Source organism: Heterocephalus glaber, unplaced genomic scaffold (genome assembly GCF_053883595.1).
Source record: "Heterocephalus glaber isolate CG9 unplaced genomic scaffold, H.glaber_assembly_v1.0 deba00000942, whole genome shotgun sequence".
Taxonomy (NCBI): domain Eukaryota; kingdom Metazoa; phylum Chordata; class Mammalia; order Rodentia; family Bathyergidae; genus Heterocephalus; species Heterocephalus glaber.
Genome location: NW_028258174.1, coordinates 2820394 through 2845209, shown reverse-complemented (window position 1 = coordinate 2845209; position 24816 = coordinate 2820394). Strand labels below are relative to the sequence as shown.

General features: G+C 40.0%; 1 protein-coding gene across 29 annotated transcripts in view; it reads right to left on the bottom strand.

The window, feature by feature from the left end:
* Afg1l (AFG1 like ATPase) overlaps positions 1–24816 on the bottom strand; it is a 246510-nt gene that overhangs the window by 210374 nt on the left and 11320 nt on the right. For 4 of the 29 annotated variants that reach the window (XM_087208621.1, XM_087208632.1, XM_087208629.1 and 1 more), the window contains one exon: positions 6634–6671. The exons of 9 other annotated variants lie outside the window; for them this stretch is intronic. In XM_087208621.1, coding sequence (XP_087064747.1) covers positions 6634–6671 — 38 coding nt within the window. Of the gene's footprint in view, positions 1–2702; positions 2777–6633; positions 6672–23828; positions 24456–24816 lie in introns of those variants that run through there. 16 more of the 29 variants (XR_015450312.1, XM_087208623.1, XM_087208642.1 and 13 more) reach the window with 13 other exon arrangements.

Here is a 24816-nt window from a genome sequence, read left to right as displayed (position 1 = left end):
ACTGGACTATTTCCCCTGTCTCAAACAGTTCCCATGGACTTCACGGTCACAGTTTGGTTCATACAGGTTGCCTCATTTCTGCTCTTGCAAACTCCCAACCACTTTTCGAGGTCATTTGGCTTCCTAACCTTACACTTTCAAAACTCAACACCTTAGGGCCTGGGATTTAGCTCAGTGGCGCCGCACCTGCCTCGCAAGCGCAAGGTCCTGAGTCGATCCCTGGTAACACAAACAAAAAAACCTCAACAGCTTCTCCTCCCATCCCCTACTTTTCCCTTCAGGTTACAACTTGAGGGCTGTTTCTCATTCCATCAGAGGCTATTAGTACCTCCACCTGTCCTTCCATCGGAGGCTTTCTAGCTTTTTATAGACCCTCTTTTTATACAGCAATGGAATATACACACTCACATAAATGCAACTGGAAATAATATAGATAGTAAAAGCATAAAATAGTAAGGAAAAAACCTTTCTAGGGCCGGGAATTTAGTTCAGTGGTGCCGCCGCTGGCCTCACAAGTGCAAGGTCCTCAGTTCGATCCCCAGCACCAAAAAAAAAAAACTTTCTATATATCATGGAGTCTTTTAAAAATACAAATTGTTGGGCTGGGGATTTAGCTCAGTGGTTCCGGTGCCTCCCGCGCAAGAGCAAGGTCCCGAGTTCGATCCCCAGTACCAAAAAAAAAAAAAATACAAATTGTTTTAGAGGCTCAGGGTACAGCTCTGTGGTAGAGAGCACACACTTAGCATGTACAAGGCTCTGAGTTCAATCTCTAGCACCCCTAAAAAAATATTTTGTTATTTAGTAGACAAAAACTCCCACTAGATTTAGTTATATTAAATACCATATATTTTACTTATACACCTTTCTGGCTTTGGTTTCTATTGTAGAATGTATGCTCTTTTGAGGGTAGGGATTTTTGTCTGCTTTGTTTAATGCTGCATTCCCCAATAAATAGTACCTGGCACATGGTAGGTGCTTAGTTTTTTAACCTATGCCTTCCGACCTTTGCAGAGATCTCATTTCCCTCATTAACCACCTTTGTACTCTATCAGTCTTCCCTCTCTACTAGTTTCTTCCTACCACTTAACCCTTTCCCTCATTTTGAGAGAACAGTAACAATGGTTGAAGGGATGAGAAGGAAGGGGGAAAAAAGAAGAATCAAGATATATCATATACAGGTACAAATTCCATATGATAAATGTTATCATGTATATCTAAAATGTACCAATGAAATTAACTTTAAAAAAAGAAAACACCAACAAAGCCAGGCATGGTGGTGCTCACCTATAATCCTAGCTACTTGGGAGGCTGAGGCAGGAGGATCATAAGTTTAAGGCTAGCCTCCACAACTTGGTGATATCTAGTCTCAAAATAAAACAGAAAAGGCCCTGTTATATAGCTCAGTGGTAAAGCACTTGCCTAGCATACACCAGACACTGAAGTTCAGTCACCAGTACTGCCAGGACAGAAAAGAAAAAGACCACCAACAACTGTCACAACAAAACCTCCTGATCCCCAGTAAGGGACATAGCCCCTCCCTCTCGCCCTCCACAGGCAGACCACTGGTGCAGGAAGAGCTTATTTTTTGTGGCCACTCCCTCACATCCTCCTCACTTCTCAACTGTGATCGGATTTCTGCCAACGTCACCAAAGGACTACTGCTGCCAAATCCAGCAGGTACTCCCAGTCTTCATAGCCCTGTTTACAACTGTAAAGATCTAATTTTGAAAGTTGTTCATAGGAAACATCAGGACTGTGGACAAAGCACATTGTTTCTCTTGGCATCTGCCTTTGGAGAGCTTAAAGTCCTTCCCTTCTACTTTTATTTTTACTCGCCTTACATCTTTAGTTAGTAGTGTGTACATCTCATTTTCCAAAAAGAAAACCAAGGTGCACTGCAGATGAGGTATTCCTTCTGGCAGTCAGAAGAAATAAAAAGAGAATCAGGCAAAATACTCAAGGCTGAGAGACAGGCTGGTTTAGCCCTGGATAGCAGCTGTATAAATTGAAAAACAAAAGACTTCTCAAAAGCTGCACTAAATTAAATCTGTTACCACATCAGTGTACACAAATTATGTGATGCTGCTGCCATATTATTTTGATTTGTATTAATTTGTCTTATTGTACTCCAAATGGACAGTGGGAAAATGCCATTCTGAAGTTCCACACAGTAATCTACCAACAAAAATGGAAGAAGCCCAAAAAAATCTGTGCTGTTTTAACACCTCAGTTTTGTACCTTACTTCACGACTTACTCTTAAACCAAGTTTCAGGAAGACCCTACTACACTCCATAACCCACTTGCTGTAAGATTTACTCAAGGGGTAGGGCACAGCTCAGTGGTAGAGTACCTGCCTCACCTAAGTGAGACTTGGGTTCAATCCCCAGCACCACAAAATAAATAAATAAAATTTAGTCACCATCTTGGTGTCCTAGTTTTTGAATAATCTAATTACAATTTCTTGGATAGTATTACAACTTCTTAGATCCTATTTATTTTACCTCTTTAAGAAAAAAAAGAAGTGGCCGGGGATTTAGCTCAGTGGTTTCACCGCCTGCTGCGCAAGCGCAAGGACCCGAGTTTGATCCCCGGTACCAAAAAAAAAAGGAAGTTTCTTCACACTGTAAATATAGTTGTGATAACTTTGATCCCACCCCATCCCATTTTCTTTAAGTAAAAATAACTGCAAGATTTTATATACCTGGGCCGGGGATTTAGCTCAGTGGTTCTGACGCCTGCCTCTCAAGTGCAAGGTCCTGAGTTTGATCCCCAGTACTGAGAAAAAAAAAGGCATAAATAAATAAAATAAAATAAAAACAAAACAAAACAAACTTTGGGCCAGGGATTTAGCTCAGTGGCACCGCACCTGCATTGCAAGCACAAGATCCTGAGTTCAATCCCCAGTACCACAAAATAAATAAATAAATAAATAAATAAATAAAATCTAATAGCCAGCACTCAGACCAGCAACTAGGCTCAACACATTCAAGCCTCAGCCCACTCTTCTTTAGAGTTTGTCTTTCCCTTGTCACGATACTGCTTTCCCTGAACATACAGAATCCATGTCCTGCTCCCACTGTGTCACTTTGTGGGGCCACTGCTTGTCACACTTCTTATACAAAGTCCCACAGATTTTGAGTAACATTCACCATGCTGTCCAAAACACTAACAGCCCAGGAAGAAGCAACTTCCCTCAATTTTTTAAATTTTCATCCTACAATACTAAGTTTGGAACAAAAAATTTTTAAGAAGTTCTGCAGTCTTAAGTCTCTACTAGTATGCTTCAATTAACTAATCTCACTATATTAACATATAATAAACCATATTATTTTATGGGAATTTTCTGTTTTCTTTTGTGGTTCTAGGGATTAATCTTAGGGCCTCTAGCTTTCTAGGCAAATGCTCTAGCACTGAGCTACATCCCCAGAGTCCAGCCCCTCATCGCTTTTTAAAAACAGTGTCTTGCTAAGTTTCCCCCAGATTGCTATGGAACTTGCAATCCTGCTGCCTCAGCTTCTGGAGTAGCTGGGCTCACAGATGTGCACTAACACAGCTGGCTACATTATGTGTTCTTGAGGACACATGTACCCAATAATGCAGAAAGAAGAGACAGCACAACAGCACATCATAAAAGAAATTAGAAAAGACAAATTGTCACTGATAACCCTAACAAGATTTTTTATACAAACACAGAGGTTAAAAAACAAAAAAACTTGGGCTGGGGATTTAGCTCAGTGGTTTTGCTGCCTGCTGCGCAAGTGAAAAGACCCGAGTTCGATCCTCAGTACCAAAAAAAAAAAAACTTGAGAAGTAGCTCAGTGGCACCAAGCCTGCCTGACAAGCACAAGGTCCTGAGTTCAATTCTCAGTACCAAAAAAAAGTCTACATCAGATACAGATATCTGGAAACTTTCTGAATTTAGAAGAAAATTATGTGTGTATTTTCTGAGGCAAGAGCTCAAATACACAATAACCTTTTTCAGATTATCAAATAAGTTTGTGAACCAAGCAGGCTAAAAACTACTGTTTGGGTTTTTTTTCTTTCTTTGACATCAGGGATTGAAACCAGGTCCCCACATGTGATAAGCTCATGCTTCTACCACTAAACCACGGCAAAACCTTACTAGTTTCAACTGTAATAGCATTTCACATTTAATGGACACTCATTGTGTGCCAGGGAGCAGATTAAATAACAAACGAATTATTTGTATTAATCTTTACAATAATCCTACCATACACATCTTAACAATTCATGGATAATTTTGTTTATTCACTCATATTTATTAAGAACCAATTATATCCCTGGTACTTGTTTTTGTTGTGTAGTACCAGAGATTGAACTCAGGACCTTGCACTTGTGAGGCAGGCACGGTGCCACTGAGCTAAATTCCTAGCCCTCTGGTACTATTCTTGACACAGGTGATAAAACATTAAACAAAACAAACAAGTTCTTCCTGTGGAGCCTTTACTCCAACATAGACAAAAAATAATAATAATTAATTAATTAAGTATCAGGTTGCAATAAGTAAATTGATGAAAATAAGAGTGATATTCACCAGGCGTGGTAGCGCACGTCTGTAATCCCAGGAGGCAGAGGCAGGATTGCCATGAGTTCAAGGCCAGCATGGGCTACATAGTGAGTTTAAGGGCAGTTTGAACTACATAGTGAGACTTTGTCTCAAAAAAAAGATTAATATCCAAGGGCCTCTGATCAGCAGCCTGGGCAACTCTGGGAATCGAATAGAAATATAACATCTGTTACCACACTGCTCAAACTTTGCATTTTTAAGAAAATACCTAGGTGTTCATATGCACATTAAAGTTTGAGAAGCACTGTGCTAGGAATGATGGGGATTCCTATGGATTATCAAGAAAAGTCCTTCTGGGGAAGTGACATTTTAGTTGACAACTGAATGCCAAAAGGAGTCAACCATGAGGAACATCTAGGAGAACACACCCCAGGCCTAGGCAATAGCTGGGGCAAAGGCCTTAAAGTGGAAGTGGAAATAAACTTCACCTTTTTTTTTTTTTTGTAGTGCCAGGGATCGAACTCAGGACCTTGCACTTGCAAGGCAGGCACGGCGCCACTGAGCTAAATCCCTGGCCCCTTTTTTTTTCGGTCTTTTGAGACAGGGTCTCACTATATAATTCAGACTGGCCTTGAACTCACTATGTAGCCCAGACTGACCTTATACTCCCAGGGATCCTGCCTGCTTCTACCTCCCAAGTGCTGGTGGGGCAGGAGATTAGGACATGGCAAACCCACTAGGCAATTGGGTATGACCTGTCATTTATGAAGACCTGTCCATCACAGCCAGGATACATTCACAAAACAGCTTCAGAGCCCTGTGTGGGACAGTCCAGATCTGACTTCAGATGAAGGGTATAAAAGAGAGCAGCCACTGGCCTCCTGGCTACCATATTCTAGCTCTTCTATTGTGACCTGCCCTGCATGCAGGGTATACATTCTCTTCTCCTTTTCTTCAGGAGCACTTCTTCTTCAGAGCCCTTATTTTTCACTTCTTTTTCTTCTTCTTTTACCTTTAAATAAATGCTAAACTTTTATGTTCTTCGGTTGTCCCATCCAATTATTTGAACAGGACAACAAGAGCCGGGAAAGGACCAGTGGGCATCGCAGCATCCAGAACCGCTGGGATTACAGGCATGCACCACCACACCTGCCTAAGCTTCACACTTTTAAGGAAGAAAAGAAGTTTATGTGCACATCCAAATAAACATGGCAGAATAAGGCTGGAAAGAACAAGAACCATATAGAGTCATATAGAGCCTCTTTAGTCAGGGTAAATAGTGCAGATTATTTGTTTTTATTCATTCATTTATTTTTCAGGCTACAGATTGAACTAGGGCCTTGTGCATGGTAGGCAAATGTTCTGCCACTAAGCTAAGCCCCCACCCCTGTGAGATTTTATAAGTAGAATTGAGAATGAGAAGTCCTTGATCAAAGACATGACATGATCTACTTTTATAAAATATTATTGTTTTTAAAAATAAGAGGGCCGGGGATTTAGCTCAGTGGTTCTGCTGCCTGCCTCGCAAGCACAAGGACCCAAGTTCAATCCCTGGTACCAAAAAAACAAAACAAAATAAAACAAAAAAACTGAACATAAAAATAAGGCTATAAGTACCACATAGGAGCAGAATGGGTGAATTGTATAGTATATGAACAATATTTCAATAAAGCTGTAGTTAGATTTTTTTTTTCTGTAGTTACATTTTTATGTGGAAGTAGAGAGGTCAGTTAGGTGACCATTACAGTATTTAAGAGATATGTATAAAGTTGGGCATAGTAGCACAATCTGAAATCCCAGCACATGGGAGGCTTAGGCAGGAGGATTGCTGCAAGTACATGGTGAGTTCAAGGCCAGCTTGGACTACATATCAAAAAAAAAAAAAAAAAAAATGAACAAATAAAAACTGGAGCCCAGCCTGAGGAATTCAGAGACTTAATGAGACCCTATCTCCAAAAAGGTGGGTGGTGCTGGGGATGTAGCTCAGAGGAAAGGCCTTGGGTTTAATCCCCAGTGCTGACAAGAAAATAGAGAGAAATATAAAATTTTTTTAAAACAAAGAGGGATGGGGCCAGGGATTTAGCTCAGTGGTTCTACCACCTACCTCGAAAGTGCAAGGTCCAGAGTTCAATCCCCTGTACCCTAAAAAATAAATACATTAATTAAATAAATTAAATAAAACAAAGAGGGAGAGATGCATGTGATCTGGACCAGACAGCATTGCACGTTAAGTAAACTCAACAAGAACACATAGATTATAAAAGCAGCAGCAATTCCTAACCTTTATTGAGTATTTACTATATGTCAGGTACTCTTTCTGACTTTCTTAATTTTATTTTGTTTTATTTTTGTGGTACTGCGGATTGAACTCAGAGCCTTCACAGTGAACTCCATCCCCAGATCTTTTTTTTTTTTTTTTTTGAGACAGGGTCTTGCTAAGTCACTGTGTAGCACAGGCTGGGCTTGAATTTGCAATCCTCCTGCCTCAGCTTCCCAAAGTGCTGAGATTATAGGAATTCGCCACACCATGCTGGTTCTGCTATTTTGACTCTCAGTCATGGCACTGTTATTTTCCCAGGCAGCTGGTGATGACTGAGAGGATGTCAGCTTCTAGCAAGGTCTCCCCAAGTGCTCCTCAAAAGGAATCCAGGACAGGAACTCATTCCCTCCTACCTTTGTGCTTTAATTGTGAAATCAGAATACCTGGGCTGCTGCAGGCATCTTAAGAACAGGAGGGAAAAAATAAATAAATAAATAAAAAATTTAAAAAAAAAAAAAAGAACAGGAGGGGAAGTATTGCTGAAACACAGAGGTCCATCATTGTCTTGACAAATGTCAGAAAGCTTAATCGTACTGGCACTGTTTCCACAGAGCTGGAGGGGTAATAGTGAGGGAGACACAGAGCCAGTGGAGTTTTTGGTATTTAAATTACACTGAATTATCTCTAATGATTTTTGTTCATTTCTTTATTTGGTTTGTTGGTTTGGTTTTGATTTTGATTTTTCGGTACTGGGGCTTGAACCCAGACCCTCTGCATTGAGCTATATTCTCAGTCCTTTCTATTTTTTATTTTGAGACAGGCGCTCCCTAAATCACTAAGTTACCTAATCTAGGCTAGAACTTGTGATCCTCTTGCCTCTGCCTCCCAGAATGCTAGGATAATAGGTATGTGCCACCATGCCCAGCATCTATAATCTTTTTAAAAAGGAGGCAAAATAGTGGACCAGACTGTTCCAACAGAAACTAAACACTTTCCTTTAAAGAAATATTAAAAGTTTCTGGGCTGGGGCTACAGCTCCATGATAGAGGTTTTGCTTGCTGAGCATGCGCCATGCATAGGGCCCTGAGTACCCTAAGCGCAGCACAAAGGAAAGGCAAAGATTTAAATGAAAGAATCAAAGACAAGTAAAATGACGTCAGTCCATACAAGTGTCAAGTGTGTCCAAGGGAAAGAAAATTATCTCTTTGTATTATCCATTCCTGCAACATCCAGCTGTATATCTAGAAATATTCAATATAGTTTATGATTAATATGGCTACTTCAAAGTACTATATATTTACTTCAATAGAACAGTTAAATAAGTTATAAGAAATCAACTGACTATGAGAGACATTTATGTAAACCTGAAAAACTAAATGCCTTATGTTCATTTTTAAACTTAGGGTTTTCTTTTCAAAATTTGGACTCTCGAAAATTCAAGCTTGGGGAATGGCTCTGTAATACAGCATATGCTTAGCATGTGCAGGGTCAATCCCTAGTACCTACGTAACTAAATAAATAAAATGATTCATGAGTGACATAATTCTGAAAGGTAAAAAGGAAGCTAGCATAAGTAAGTGCCTACTATATTCCAGAACACAAACAGCATTTTCTTTATGTTTGCTGACTTTCCCCCCGCAAAAAAAAAATGAAGTAGACATTATTCTTCCTTACACATGAGAAAATTAAAATACCTTAAAAGGTTAGGAAACTTATGTGAAGCTAAGTGACCCCAAACAGCCGGACACCACCCTCATTAAAACAAGAGCACTAGAGACAAGCGAAAGCTGTGTTCCCACTCATCCTAGCCAGGCCACAGAAAATCAAACAAAAACTTCTCTCAGGCCCTCATATTTAAAGCACTCAGGGCTCCTGGAGCAACCAACCCAGACTCTACTCAGGTTCAACTGGGCATCTGGGGAGCTCTGCCTGTCAGCACCCCAGGGGCAATGCCTCTGCTAAGTCCCGGTGCTGTCCCAAACCCACCAGCAGCAGCAACTTTTCCTATGAAAATCCCAGAGCCAAACCATCAGAGAGAAGAAATTCTTTTTCATATAAATCTAAAAGCCTTTTTTTTTTTTTTTTGAGACAGGGTCTCACTAGGTAGTTCATGCTGGCCTTGAACTCACTATGTAGTCTAGTCTGGCCTTGAACTTGCAGCGATCCTCCTGCCTCAGCCTCCAGAGTGCTGGGATTACAGGCATGCACCACTATACCTGGCCTAAAGCCTTTCTTTTCTACATACCTGGTTTCCAAGAATTTTGAAATAGCTAGATTTATGTACATATACCTTTTTGAGCTTCAAGTATAAAATTTTAATACAGATAGCACTAAATGAAGACATAAATGGTCTAGTCCTCCAATAAGACAACACTAAGTTGGGAAGCAAATCAGCACTGAGTTACGTTCACAATTCAAGAAGATGTGCTGCAAGAGACAAAGGTATCTACCAACACAAAATTTAAATAAAGTACATTTAGTTTTAGAACCTTAATTATCCTGGAAAGAATCAATTGAAAAGCTATTAAATAGAATAATTCAATTAAGCAATAAATAATTCAATAAATAAGTGTAAAGTGTCTTGAATGCAAAGCTCTGTGCTAAAAACTGCAAATAATCTCAGTGGGGAGCTGGACAGATGCTATAAACACACTCAAAACACTGTTGGTGGGGCCAGGCATTTAGCTCAGTGGTTCCGGCATCTGCCTCTGCCTGGTAAGCGCAAGGTCCTGAGTTTGATTAAAAAAAAACACTATTGGTGCACTGGGAAAGATACAAAGTGGATAAGGCTGGGCTGGGAAGCACAAGGCCATGAGTTCAATTCCCCGTACCAAAAAGAAAAAAAGTGGATAAGCAACTCTAGTAAGATGCTCTGTAGGAAGGGAAGGGACAAAGTTTGATGGGATCACAGAGCCAAGCTAACTTCAGGGACTTAAGGAAGGTTACTCAAAGAAAATGGTGTTGGAACTGAGATCCAAAAGACAAAAAGCCAGAGGAAAGGCAGGAGGAAGGGAAGAGAAGGAAGGAAAGAGATGTACTAGCCTGCCAGGAGGCTCAGAAACACATGAGTGGGACACTTAAAGTGAAACAGGTTTAGTATAGCTGAGATATAAAGGGGAAGGCAGACAGGGACAAGGGACAGAAGTACAGAGAAGCCATGTGAGCCAGGGCCTTGTAATGATCAGCAGTTGGAATTTAATCCTTAAGACGAGCAGGAAGTCACTTATGAGTTTTAAAAAGAGTACATGGCTGGGCCAGGGATGTTGCTCCGTGGTAGAGCACTAGCCAAGCATGCACAAGGCCCTTGGCTCAAAGCTCAGTACTAAAATAAAACAAAGTGTGCATAATTAGATTATGTCCTCTCAAGCAAAGGAGAATTCTATAAACACGTTTTAGCAGCTTTATCCTCTGTCACACCAGAAACAATCTGTTGGAAAACACAGTAGAAAAGAAAGAAATTGAAATTAGATTTCAAGAAATGGGGGGAAAAAAAAGAAATGGGAAATTTAAATTCCCACTTAAAATTGGAATAAAAAGTCTAAAATAAAGAATACTATCAATCAATTTGTAAAGTCTATATGGAAAAAAATCTAAATGGCATAAATGAAAATTTGGAAAAATACACAAAAATGTTGTTAGATGGAATACACAACAATGTTGTTAGATGGAAAGCCACATTATAATATTACCAATTCTTCTCAAATTAGTTTATAGATTAAATATACTTCCACCAAAATCTCTAGACAATAGTGATGAATGAAAGTAATGAGAAAGGTTTTGTCTACCAAATGTGAAAATAAACATAAAACACTATGACTGAATGATTCACAACTAGAACAGACACTTCAAAAAAAACTTTGTGTAATAATTTAATATAAAACATGACAAATCTTATCACTATTATTTTATCACTCAATTTGTAATCATGTATTTATTATTCATTTTATGTCTGCTCCTTTTAACTAGCCTACAAACCTATGAGAGGGAAGGTACCATATCTAACTCTCTGCTTACCTAATACCAACAGTGTCTATTGTAAGCATAATGCATATGATGGGAACACAAAAATATTTGTTAAGTAAATGAAGTAAGCAATGGGAAGTGATAGATTATTCAGCATTTGACCAACTAAAAAAATGTTTTAAATTAACTTAGGTTATCCCCTCACACTATTATAATTTTCAGATAATTTAAAATATAAACTTTTTAATTCAAAACAAAAAAGAAAGTTTATTTTAAAAAGAGAAAGTATATACGAATATTTTTCTGGCCAACAATCTGCCAACTGGGGTCCACAGGCCAAATCCTACCATGCCCATTAGTTTATGTATTGTCTACAGATATTTTTTACTACAACACCAGGGGGAGTGGATCCAACAGAGACCACAAGGCCTGAAACCCAAAAGTATTATCTGCCCTTTCCGGAAAAAGTTTGCCAATCTTTGACCTATTCTCTAAATAGGTATGGATTTTCTAGGTCCAATTCTGTCTGGATATCACAATCATCTATGAAACACAGATTTAATGAATCCCAATCACATTCCAGAGGAATGAATTGGAAAGCCTAAACATGAGAGCTAAAACAATTATAAAATGTTTAGTAGAAAACATGGTTAAATATTTTCATGACCTTGGATTAGGCAATAATTTCTTGGATATGACACCAAAAGAAAAGCAACTCTAAACAAAAATAAAGTACACTTCACCAATATTAAAACTTCTGCCTGGTGTGGTGGCACACAACTGTAATCTCAACCCTTAGGTGGCTGAGGCAGGAGGACTGCAGCAAGTTCAAGGTCAGTCTGGCCTACACCATGAGTTCAAGGCCAGCCTAAACTACAGAAAGACCTTGTCTCAAAATAAACAAACAAACAAAAAATTCAAACTTTTGTACATCAAAGGACATTTACAAAAAAAGAGAAGCCAGGCGTAGTGGTACATGCCTATAATCCGCACTATTGAGGCTTCAGCGAAAGCAATTGGGCACATTAACAAGACCCTGTCTCAAAATAAAAAATAAAAGGGTTGGAGATGTAGCTCACTGAGAAGGCCCTGGGTTCAATCCCAGTACCATCACACACACACACACACACATGAAATTACAACCCAATCTCAGTACCATCACACACACACACACACGAAATTACAACCCAATCTCAGTACCATCACATACACACACACACACACACACACACACACACACACAAATGAAACTGCAACCCACAGCACGGAGAGAAAATATTTGTAAATCATGTATCTGATAAAGAACTTCTATCCAGAATATATAAAGTATCTTACAACTCAACAATAAAAAGACAAAAGCAATCTTTAAAATGTGTAAAGGATTTGAATAGATATTTCTCCAAAGAAGCTATATAAAAGGTCAATAAGCACATGAAAAGATGCTTTGTATCATTTGTATTATTAGGGAAATGTAACTCAAAACAATGAGATAACACTTCAGATTTATTAGCATGGTGAAAATAAAAAATACAGATAATAACAAGTCCTGGAGAGAATATTAAGATTTTGGAGCCCTCATAGATTGCTGGTAGAAATGTCACATGGATCAGGTTTGTTTGCTGTCCAGTATAATAAATCTCTCCATTCAGGTCAAAAGCTGGGAAGATTTGCTTGCAACCCCTCTTTAAAAGATGGAGCCATTGGGCTGAGGATTTAGCTCCGTGGTTCCGCCGCCTGCCTTGCAAGTGCAAGGTCCCAAGTTTGATCCCCAGTACCAAAAATAAATAAATAAAAATAAATAAATAAATAAAAGATGGAGCCAAGTGTGGCGCCACGGTGGCGCGTGCCTGTAATACCAGCACTTGGGAGGCTTCTGAGGCAGGAAGATCATTGGGAGTTCAAGGCCATCCTGGGCTACATAGTGAGTTCTAGCCCAGCCTAAACTACGTAGCTAGTAAGGCTCTGACTCAACAAAAACAAAAACAAATAACAGTAGTAATAATAAAATAAAAGATGGAGTTTCTTAGTGCCTAGGCGCCTCAACTGTGACACAAGCCTGAGTACGTATCATCCAGATGGGCCAATCTCTGAATCCTCTATGGAACTTGGACAAAGCAAACTGAGGCAAGGGTGAAGCTCCAGGACCATGATAAAAAGTTCTTTGTTTCTGACCCAGGAGTTTCACACCTTCTACCAATTTCCAAGAAATTGTGACAGTAGGGGAAAGGAGCCTGAAGGCAGGAAAAATATATCTATAAAATAAGGGCCTCATTGGGCTTTCTGGCTAATCCTGAACAGAAAGAATCAAACCTTAGCAATTAACAAGACAAGAGAAAGCTGATAAGCAGAGCCTGAGGAAGCCCGGCATGCAGGTGACCTAACCAAATTAGCCCAGCTGGCCCTCCCCACCTTCAATAAAATGCAAAGAGGCAGGGCCAGGGATTTAGCTCAGTGGTGATGCACCTGCCTCACAAGTGCAAGGTCCTGAATTCGATCCAGGGTAAGGAAAAAATAAATAAATTTTTTTCAAAAATGCAAAGAGGCAGTCACTTGAAAGAAAGCTCTTATTTAGCATATTAAAATACACACACCTATACATCTACATATTCCCACATCAGGGTCACTATACAACTGCACTAGTTAACACACATCCTTTTATTCACTAACTTTAAGTTGCCTTGTTTATAAGGCTGCTTCAAACCAACCCGTAAATCCCAGAGGTAAACCCCTGACTAGGACAAGCAGGCAAGGACAAATAAACAGGAATATGCACATAGGAATATGCTCACTTAGGAATATTCACACATGCACAAGCAGTGGCACTGGGTTAGGGTTCTAGGGCCTGGGATCCATCTATGATAGTCCAGAGAATCAATCAGGCTGTGACAAGTTACAGGTATGGACTGTGGGGGCCAGAGTTCCCCAAAACATAATAAAAGGAAACTGAGGACAAAGGCCCACAGGTATAAGCCTTTCCAGTGTCCCCTAGTCTTCAGAGTACGCTATCTTCCCTTTTTGCCTCTTTTCAAATAAAGTGTTTTCCCTTTTAAACTTCATTCCATTAATTCATTACTGGTGCAGAATTTACAATCCTGCTGAGCTGCTCAGACAGCAGAACAGTGGAACTGTGGTGCACACCCAACGTGACATTAACATGTTATCTTTTTTTATCATGATATCTCGCAAACTAGGTAAAAATTCAGACCTTTCATAGTTCTTGTCATCAAGAACTATAATTAGTTGGGCCGGGGATTTAGCTCAGTGGTTCCAGCGCCTGCCTCGCAAGTGCAAGGTCCCGAGTTCGATCCCCAGTACCAAAAAAAAAAACAACAAAAAGAACTATAATTAGTTATAATGTAACCAATACGTAACCAAAACTTTTAAATTATTTTTTTAAATTCTACATTCTTTTTTCATATAGTCTATAAAATTCAGTTTTTACATTTAAAATATATCTTGCTTTGGATACTAAACTCTATTTTTTTGAGACAGGGGCTCAATATATAGCACAGGTGTCTTTGAACTCACTATGTAGCCCAGGCTGGCCTTAAACTCATGATCCTCCTGTCTCAGCTCCAGAGTGCTGGGATTACAGCACCAACAATTCCAGCTTTTGTATGCTAGACTTTCATGGGAAATAGTTAATTTGTGTTTAAACTTCATTAAATCTTCATTAAAAGAAGATTCATTTTCGCAAGTTGTTCCAAAAATACTTTAAAGTTTCCCAACAGCTAAATCAAGTGTCTTTTTAAAAATTTATATTAAAATTACATAAAATTAAATATTTTAGTTGTCCAATCACATTACACATTCAAGTATGCAATGTCCAAATGTGGCTAATGGCTATGGTATCAGACAGCTCAGGTCCAGTCTATCTTGGAAAAGAACAAAATGGGAAGACTTATACAACCGGATACAAAGACTTATTATAAAGGTACAGATTTAGTTCAGTATGATACTGATTACATTAAAATTAAGAACTTCTGTTTACGAAAGAACTTTATTTAAAAAAGAAAGAAAGAGGCTGAAAGTATAGTTTAGTAGTAGAGCACCTGCCTAGGATGCAAGAGGCCCTGAGTTCAATCCTCAGCAAAACAAAAAAGAAGAGAGGGAGGGAAGGTAAAAGCAAGCCACAAACAGGGAGAAAACACATTACAGTCTGTATATCTGACAAAAGACTCATATCAGAAATACCTGAGGGAGGACTGGGGATTTAGCTTAATGGTGCAGCCACCTGCCTGGCAAGCACAAGGTCCTGAGTTTGATTGATTCCCGGTATCCCGGTTAGCCCCCCCAAAAAAATACCAGAGAGAGGCCAGGAATGTAGCTCAGTAGCGCAGCGAAGCATCTGCCTGTCAAGCTCGAGTCCCTGAGTTCCATTCCCAGTACCAAAAAAAAAAAGTAATTACTTGAGGAGCTGGGCACATTGGGGCATGCCTAAAATTCCAGCACTCTGGGAGGCTAAGGCAGAAGAATTGCAAATTTGAGTCCAGCCTGGATAATTTTTTTTTGGTTCCGGGGATCAAACTTGGGACCTTATGCTTGCAAGGCAGGCATCAGAACAGCCTGGATAATTTAACAACTTAGCCAGACCCTGTCTTCAGAAAGTCAGGTGTAGTAGCACATACCTGTGATCCTAGCACTTGGAAGGCTGAGGCAGGAGGATTACCAAGAGTTTAAGGCCAACCTGGGCTATATAGTGACATCAAGGTCAGCCTGAACTACATAGTGAGACTCTACTTTTTGAAAAAAAATCTAAAAAAAAAAACAACTAAAAACAGGGCCGGGGATTTAGCTCAGTTGTTCCACCGCCTGCCCTGCAAGCAACCCCAAGGTCCTGAGTTCAATCCCCAGTACCAAAAAAAAAAACAAAAAAAAAAAACTAAAAACAAAGGGGTCAAGGGATTGAGGAAGTAGTTCAGTGTGCCATGGGTTCAATCTCCAGAACCAAAAACAAAAAAGAAAGATAAAAGCTGTATTTTCTAGATTTCAAATCACTGAATCAGAGCCCTTTGCCATTGTTAATATATTAGCAAACACTTTCCAAAATTAAAATGGTTTTAATAATTCTGCCCAGAATTGAATTCATTACATTTATACTCACTGACTGAAGAAATCCACTGCTTCTAGCACTTCAGTATTAATATTTCAATTATCTTGAGCACAGCTGCACATTTATGTAACTTTTTATATTTATAGATTTTTCTACATAATAACCTACGTATCTGGTCTGCAAGGAAGGTAGAGTTAGGATAATCAATCCCATTGTACAGATGAGGAAATGGAAATGCCAAGTTAAGTTATGGATCCAGTAAAACAAAATGAAATTCAAATCACAATCTAATCTTTCCAGATCATGTTTTAGTAGTCTTCTGATATGCCATATGTCAGTCCTAAAACAGAACTGATCAAAATTCATCAAAATAATAGTTATAGAATAAAGGAGCTTCACTTTTCATAAAGAGAAAGATTGTTGTCAAAAGGAACACATGTTTAGTTAAATAAAATCAAAACTACATAAGGAATTTAGATTTCTAGTTTAAAATGTTTATCCAACTGCTGTGAGAAAAATGCACAATCAGGAAAAGCACATTTAATATTTCTAAAGGGCTGGATTAAAATTTCAACTGTAAACTTCATTACTATAATTAGATTTTTAATGCATATTTATTAAACAGCCATTCAAATACTGTGTTCACAATTATTCATGAGTTATTTGTACATTTGCTTTGATTTTAACAAACTAAACAGTAGCCACTGACTAGAAATGTTCTCTACAATGGCAGAAGCTCACTCTGAGGTCACAGGCAGCCCATTTATGCTCTGTTATGTTCTATTCTACCCAAAAGATAAATATTCACTTGCTTTGATGAAAAATGCAATGGTCATCAATGACCCAAAGAGTCAAGATTTATCAGTGACATTAAAGACCTGAGTGCAATTCAGTGATGAATAAACAAAGCAGAGAATAGAAGAAAATCAAATTTTAAACTCTTTCTTCAGAGAAACAACATAAACTATCATCAAGGAATGCATCACAAGATGATTTTCTTTATTTATGAAAGGCTGATTTGGGCCTTTAAAAAGATGCTGTTGATTTAAATAGAAAAATTATGAAAATTAAAACTAAATGCTTTCTGGTTATCATTCTTTTTCTTTAGAAGCTAGTTAATCTTAAACATATAACTTTAGAAAAGGAAAAAATAGTACTTTAAATTTCATGATAACAAATCAGTAAAACACTGCCTAAAAATCTGAATAAAGCTATTCAGAAGTAATTATAGGCATGGCCCAGCATACTGAGTAACTCTTTAATATTCACCCTGTTCATACACTATTTAATAATGAGATCCAAAGGACCTATTTACTTGCAGAAGATAATTCACAGATACATTTGTTAGTTTATTATAAATTGTATATGTGCATACACAAATGAGAATTGTTAATGGAATCTGCAGAAGTTACATTTAAAAGATGAATCACATTTTGAGCCTATGAAAGAACTACTATGAAAACATGTCCATGGATATAGCCGGAAGACATTATGTTATGTGAAATAAGCCTGGGACAGAAAGATAAATGGTGCATGTTCTCATAGATATGTGGAAGCTAATTAAAAGTTGATTTCTACCAGGTGTAGTGGTCGATAACTGCAATCTGAGTACTCAGGAGACTGAGGCAGAAATGAGACAGATTAGGGTATAGCAAAACTGGCGGGGGAAGTAGTTGTGACCTGTTAAACACAAAATCCAGGAACACATGTACAGAACAGTTCCCAAATCTCTGCACATGGACTTCTCTAGAGAATTCAAGCAGGTTTTCCATAGGATGGCCTAGACCTGACGTCAGCCTAAGGACTGGGTGATACCAAAAGGACGGTCACCACTGAGTTTTTACCACTGTGTTCTCTCACTAGCTATGTCTACACCTTTTTACATGTGTGCAAGCACATGCATGTGCTGCTGGGTTCTGGCACATGTTAGGTAAGCACTCTGGCACAAAGCCACATCTCAGCCTAGTTTTATTTGTTCTTCCCCTCCTCATGCTGGGGATAGACCTCATGCTGGGACCTGCGCATGCTAGCCAAATGCTCTAGCTATGCCTATAGAAAAAAATTATGCTATGCTTAAAAAAAAAATAAGTCTTTTAAAAATACTCTCCATTATCATGAAGTTAATCAGTCTCAAGAGTAGACACGAATGCTTTTTTAATATGATAATCAATAGAAACCCAGCAAACACAAAATAAGTTCCACATAAAGATATTCAATCTAATTGGGTAATACAAAGTAAATCCAAAGGCCATTTGCTTAACCTCTGATTTGTACAATTAAAAAATTATCAATTCATATGGCTAGAGAGGATTTGTTCTACTTACACTAATATCTAGTTGGGAACAGTTTCCTATCTGTACATACTAAATAAGAGACTGTAGACTGAGAATGCTTGCACATGTCTGTAATCCCAGCACTTGGGAGGCTGAGGCAGGAGGATGGCAAGTTCCAGACCAGCCTGGGCTACATAGTTTGAGGCCAACTTGGACTACAGAATGAGATTCTGTCTCAAAGTAATTCTGTCTCAAAGTAAAACAAGACAAAACAAAACGAAGAAAAAGCAGATTGTAGAGCTCAAGGTATACATAAGTCATAACACAGATACAGAAAGATCAGAAAAAAGTCAGTTATTCTCAAGGATTCACCTTCTCCTTTTTACTCTCCTTTTCACTCTACCAATACCCCCAAGCTAGTTCTTCCATTATCTTGGCTCTCAACATCTATTTCCTTTCTGCGTCTCAGATTCCCGTGTCCTACAACTAATGGTCAGTGGAATAGACATAAATAGCTCAATTTTTTTTGTTGTTTGTTTTTTGGGGGGGGGGGCAGGTACCAGGGATCGAACTCAATGCTTGCCAGGCAGGCGCAGCACCACTGAGCTAAATCCCCGGCCCAATAGCCCAAATTTAACAAGATCAAAACTGAATCCTGCTGGGGATTTAGCTCAGTGATTCCTCTGCCTGCCTCACAAGTGCAAGGTCCTGAGTTCGATCCCCGGTGAAAAAAAAAAACAAAAAAAAAACTAAATCCTCCCTAAAATGCTTCTGGCCCTATTTTGTCTTGGTTGGGTACTCCCTTGATTAGATGACCCAAACTAGGGGAACCCATTCAAGACCCCTCCTGTCTCCCAGGAACTATTCTTATTTCCCATTCCTATTCCCCAATAAATTTTCCTGCTCTTAACTTCCATTGTTCCTTAGAATTCATTCTTCGACTTCAGGGAACACGAACTGCGTATCTGACATCTAATATGTTGGGAGTTACATTTATTCTCCCTATCTCACTCAGACTGTTGTTTCTGCAAGACCAAGTTGACCGGGGTGCATTACAGACACAGATGCAAGTGTGGTGTCACTCGAGACTCAAGTCCCTGTTTGCTTCCCCTCTAAGGACCTGCCACTGGCCTCTTCATCTTGCCCTTCAATGAGCAGACGAGAATTCAGGAGAATGCATTTCAGAGCCAAAGATGATGAGGATGAAGAAGCAGAAATGTAGAAAACACACAAAATGATATTTTTGTGTATTTCACACAATTAACAATTTGACAATTGAACAAATCATAAGATTGTCATAAAATGCAGCTCCAAGAGAATGTGTCCTTAACTGAACTTTAAAAGTGATCCATGGTAGTGAACAGCACAAGATGCCAGGTACCTGGAGGAGGCTTCCTTGCGAAATGGGAGTGATCTTTGTAAGGAAAGCTCTTCACTGTCACTCCTTATGTATGTAATATGCACACTTACTGTCCATTGTCGAAAGATGATGAATCTTGAGATTAATTCAATGCCAGTCCCCACTCCCCTGCATTTCTGAATATGAAACTGCTTACCTTGAAAACTTCGCCAAATACATGTGGGAAAGGAATAAAATACATATTTTGTTTCTTGGGTTTGTTTTTTGGGGGGTACCAGGGATCAAACTCAGGACCTTTTGCTTGCGAGGCAGGTGGCGGAACCACTGAGCTAAATCCTTGGCCCTTAAAAGACATATTTTGAAAAAAATAAAATAAATGACCCAAACTAGGAACCCAAGTTGATATTTAACTCCTTTCTTTCCTTGCCTCTCCCAGGATTATCAACTCAATCTAAGAAGTGCCTTTCACTGGGCCTGCCTAGCAATCTCAAGGTCCTGAGTTTGATCCCCAGTACTGGAGAAAAAAAAAAAATGTGTCTTTGAGAAAGGAGACCACCTCTCCATATAGAACTGGGCAACTATGGGTTAACTAGGTAACTATGCTCTTTGTGGAATGTACCTGAGTAACCATAATAACTTCTGTACCCTGTCACCAAAGAAGCATAAGAACTCAGAAAGTCCTTCCAGAACTCTTTGCTCCCTCCCCGACACCCACTGACTGCATTGCTTTGTGTAAATCCTGCTTGCTATATTCCCAGGGAAATTCCAATGAAAGTAAGCCTCGAAGATGTAAAAAGAGGTATATGAAAAAAAGACAAACTTCTATTCAAGGCTCTTGAGACTGACAGGAGTCACTTGATGAGCTGCCGGCATTAAAAGTCACTTTTTGCTCCAATCTTCATGTTAAGAGTGGCCTGTCCGGGGTCCTCACAGTTTCCTGCTTCATCCTGAGTTCCCCTCCTCACTGCCCTTCACTGTAGCAGTAACACAAGGCCTAAAACTACTTCAGCTTCCTCCAAAATTATCACCCAGCTTCCAATATTCCCCCAACCAAGCACACCTGATCTGTTTTCCAGGCAGTTTTGGAGTAAACATATTAAAATAGATCTGATCACTTTTCCTTTTTAAATTTTTTTTATTGTATGTTTGCTGTACTGATCACTTTTCCTAAGAAACCTATCACCATTCCACTGAGCTTAGAAATCCTCTCTCAGCATAAAAAGCTCTTTGCAACCAGATGACAGCCCCCTGCCCTGCTATAGCTCTAGCTGCTCGCCCTCCGGGACCATAAACCAGGGAAAGCCTTATACAAATCACTGCTACACTTGTGCTAAAGAAAAAAAACTTTCCCTCAGGAGCTCTAATTCAATGGGACTGTAGCTTTATAAGAAAAGGAAGAGAAACCCGAGCTAGGGAGGTCTCTCACCCTGGGGCCCTTTGATTTCTCTATATCTGCAAAGTCCCCACCAAAAAGGATCTCACAAGATGTGGCTGCCCCATCTTGAACTTCCTAGGCTTCTCAACCCATGAACCTGATAGATTTTATTTTTCTCTCTCTCTCCCTCATTCTGAGTGCTTTGCTTGTTTGTTGTTGTTGTTGTTTTGTTGAGAGACAGGGTAAATCTGTGTAGTTCAAGCTGGCCTTAAACTCACTGCGTACCCCAGGCTAGCCTCAAACTTGTGGCTATCCTCCTGCCTCAGCCTCCTGAGTGCTGGGGTTACAGCATGTACCATCATACCCAGCACATCACATATACTTAAATTACATACAATTTCAAATTTAAAAATAAAATAGCAAGTTTCACTTTCAATTGTCTAATAGTCTAATGGAAATACATACATCCCCAAATGGAATTCATAATGCTGTACTTCCCAAGAAGCTTAAAGTTAGGTAATCAGGTAGGTGATTTGGATAAATAGCATTCTGTGATCCATAAAGCTTTCATAGTTCCAGTTTACAAAATGGCTTGGGGGTAAGGGATGGCATTAAAGTAAGATGAAATGTAAAAGAGTTAAGAGCATGCACATCCTTTCCCCTCATTCCCTTCTTTTATCTATTTCCTTTTGTTTAAGCCAATGCCTCACTCATATTACACTGTATAAAATATGAAAAAAACGGAGATAAAATAGAATGTAAACAGTAAACCCCCAAAAAGATCAAAGCAGGGGCAAAGATAAATTTGCAAATCAGACTCTTAATACTGAACAGAATTTCAAGCTATATTTCCCTTTTGTTTAAAGACCAGAATGTTGCCGGGGATTTAGCTCAGTGGTTCCCCCACCTACCTCGCAAGCACAAGGACCCGAGTTCCATCCCCGGTACCAAAATCAGGAGACAGCGTGTGGCAAAACTGGCTGGCGAGGCGGGGGGGGGGGGGGGGGGGGGGGCGGGGGGGGGGGCGGGGGGGGCGGCTGTCAATTACAAGAGTCCAGATTCCAGGGCAGGCAGGCAGCATAAAAGAAGAGTGGCCCTCAGAAAGCCGCTATAGTGCATGACTGCACAGTGGCCACAGCTGCATTTCTCAGATGCAGCGGGTACTTTTATTTTTGTTTTTTACCCTCTTTTTTTCTTTGCTTGGCTCAAGTTCACTCTGCAGAGGTGATTTTTCCCACACCCATTTACCCCACATTTTTCAAATAGACTTTTTGGCACCATTATTGTCTTGTTTCCAATTTTTTTTGTTTGGTTTTGTGTTTTTTTGGTACTGGGGATTGAACTCGGGACCTTCTGCTTGCAAAGCAGGCGCCGGAACCACTAGGCTAAATCCCCAGCCCTCATCTCCAATTTTTTGTTCAAGGCAAGAAGGGCCTAGAATTCTTTTGACTGGCAAGCCATTTCTAAACGAACTACCCTATAACAAGAGAAAACATTTTCACTTGCAATTAAGTTAGCTTCTACTCTAACTGCATTTTCATCAAATCAAATCTCAATACCCAGAACTGCCTAAATTTTGAGTATAGGAGGAAGTATGAGTTATAGAATAATAGTATGGCCTTAAAGTTCAGATGCAAATCCAAGTATAACCTTTATCTGACCCCTCAAATCCAAGTATAACCTTTATTTGACCCCTCAAGTCATATAACATTTGCAATTTTGGAATAGTTATCCCCAAAATGAGAATAATGAAGATTAAATAAAATAGCGTGCATAGAAAGCACTCAGAATATTGCATGACACAGAATGAGCATTCAACATTAAGTCATACATGTTACTGTAATGTGTAATTTTCATCATGATTGAGTGATGATTGTAATTGTCATAAATTATGGTGCATGCATACAATGAAATACTATTTTAATGGTTTGAATATAAGGCTGTTCTATTGATATGAGTGATTTGCACAATATATATAATATGTATGTATTTTCATCCCAGTACTGGAGATTGAACCTAGGGCTTTGCTTTGTCACTGAGCTACCTCCCAAGCCCTTTTTATTTTCTATTTTGAGACAAGGTCTTGCTAAATCTCTTAAATTGCCAGGGTTGGGCTCAAATTTGCAATCTTCCTGCCTCATCTTCCCAGAATGTTGGGATTACAGGTCTTCACCATCAACCACTGCCAAAGTATATACTTTATTGGGGCTGGGGATTTAGCTCAGTGGTTCCACCACCTGCCTCGCAAGCGCAAGGTCCTGAGTTCGATCCCCAGTACCCCCAAAAATAAAATATATACTTTATTAAGGTATATCAGTTTATTAAATCATATAACAAGGACGCCCAAAGTTGAGAAAAAGTAAAGCAAAAGTATGTAGATGGGAGAAAACAATGAGAATAACTTCATTCAAAAATTCTATCTGCACATCAAGTACCACTGGTCATTGCCCGTGAGTAACCTGCATTTCTTTGGGCATGTCTACAGCAGTAAAATCAGCACTCCTATGGTGTCTCAAAATATGCACTGACCCATTCACAAATTAATCAATGAAGAAAGCTCAGTGGCAAAATACACCCCACACAAGTCTCTAGTAACTTAAACACCAAGAATCCACCCCTCCACGTGAGAATGCTTCTGATCTGTGTTCCCAGAATCCCGAGAGCGGAGGGGCCGAGTCACCAGCCCAGAAAGGTGGGAAAGCAGAGTGTGGGGGTCCCCTGCCACCAACTGACTCCGCACTGAGCTCAGCTCTCCCAAATGCTGGGAAAGAAACACTGGGGGTTCGACCTCTGATCCTCAAATTGTGGGATCTTTGCTTTTGGAGCTTCCTCAGTACCCAGAGCTCCGTTATGGACAGGCGGTATAAAGAGGGCAAGAAAAACAAGCAAACGCCTCTCGAGGGACACTTCTCTCCGAGAAACCGTAAGAGAAGGAGGCAACCGGGAAGAGGGGTCACCCCAGCCGCTTCTCCAGTCCTAGGCACAGCTGGCTCGGCCTACGTGGCAGTCACTGACCTTTCCAAAGGGGCCTCCCAGGGGCAGCAAGAGCGGCGGCCTGGGCCCCGCACCCCACACAAGTCCCTCTCAGCCGGCTCCGCGCTAAGGAGCTCAGGACAAGCAAGGGCGACCAGGAGGCCGCCATCTTGAGCTCCGTACAAGTGGAGGAAGAGGAAAACTTTATTGAAAGCCAGATGAGAGGCTGTGGCAGTCAAATCCAGCCGTGCTCGCGGGACGCTCCGCCCGAGAGAAGAAAGAGGAGCAGCTAAGGGAGGTGACCTCCAGTCCCGAGGGGCGGGTTAGCCTCCCGTGCTCTTCAATCCGGGGCAAGGCCAGGCCAGACTACGACTCCCAGCATGCAGTGCGCCGCCTCGTGGTGCAGGGGGCCGGGGCACTCCTATCGGGCTGGGGCGGGTCGCAGGCGAACCCAAACTAGTCCAGGCCTCCAGAAGTCCTTAAGACACTCAGTAACCTCAACAGTGCCTTTAAGGTACCTCATGTTAACATTTAGGGGGTCCAATACACCCTCATATTTTAAAGAAATATTGATGTTGACTCGTCACACCTCTCCTTTAAAAGGTAGCTCCCAATCTTTTTTCCTTTTTTTTTCCCTCTAGCATCCTGTGCAATTTTGGACAATACCTGAAATAGGCTCCTACCACTTATCCTTTTGATATTTGAATAACATCCATCACTCAAATGTTTTGAACGATTTTATAAGTCAAATGGGATAACTAATGGGCCAAGCCCAACATTAGGACAGAATAGTCGTGGTATGATGTACCTAAAGAAGCACTGTAGGGCCGGAGATTTAGCTCAGTGGTTCCCCAAGGTCCCGAGTTCAATCTGTAGTACCAAAAAAAAGAATTGTAACAGGGACATAGAGGACGGGCCCGCAGTTGCTCAGGAACCATTTCCTTATACTGCTGCTACTGTTGTTCCTATTCTCAAGATCATTTCCTTAAGTGGAAAAGAAGGGTGCCCCAATACCTGGTTCCTGGTTCCC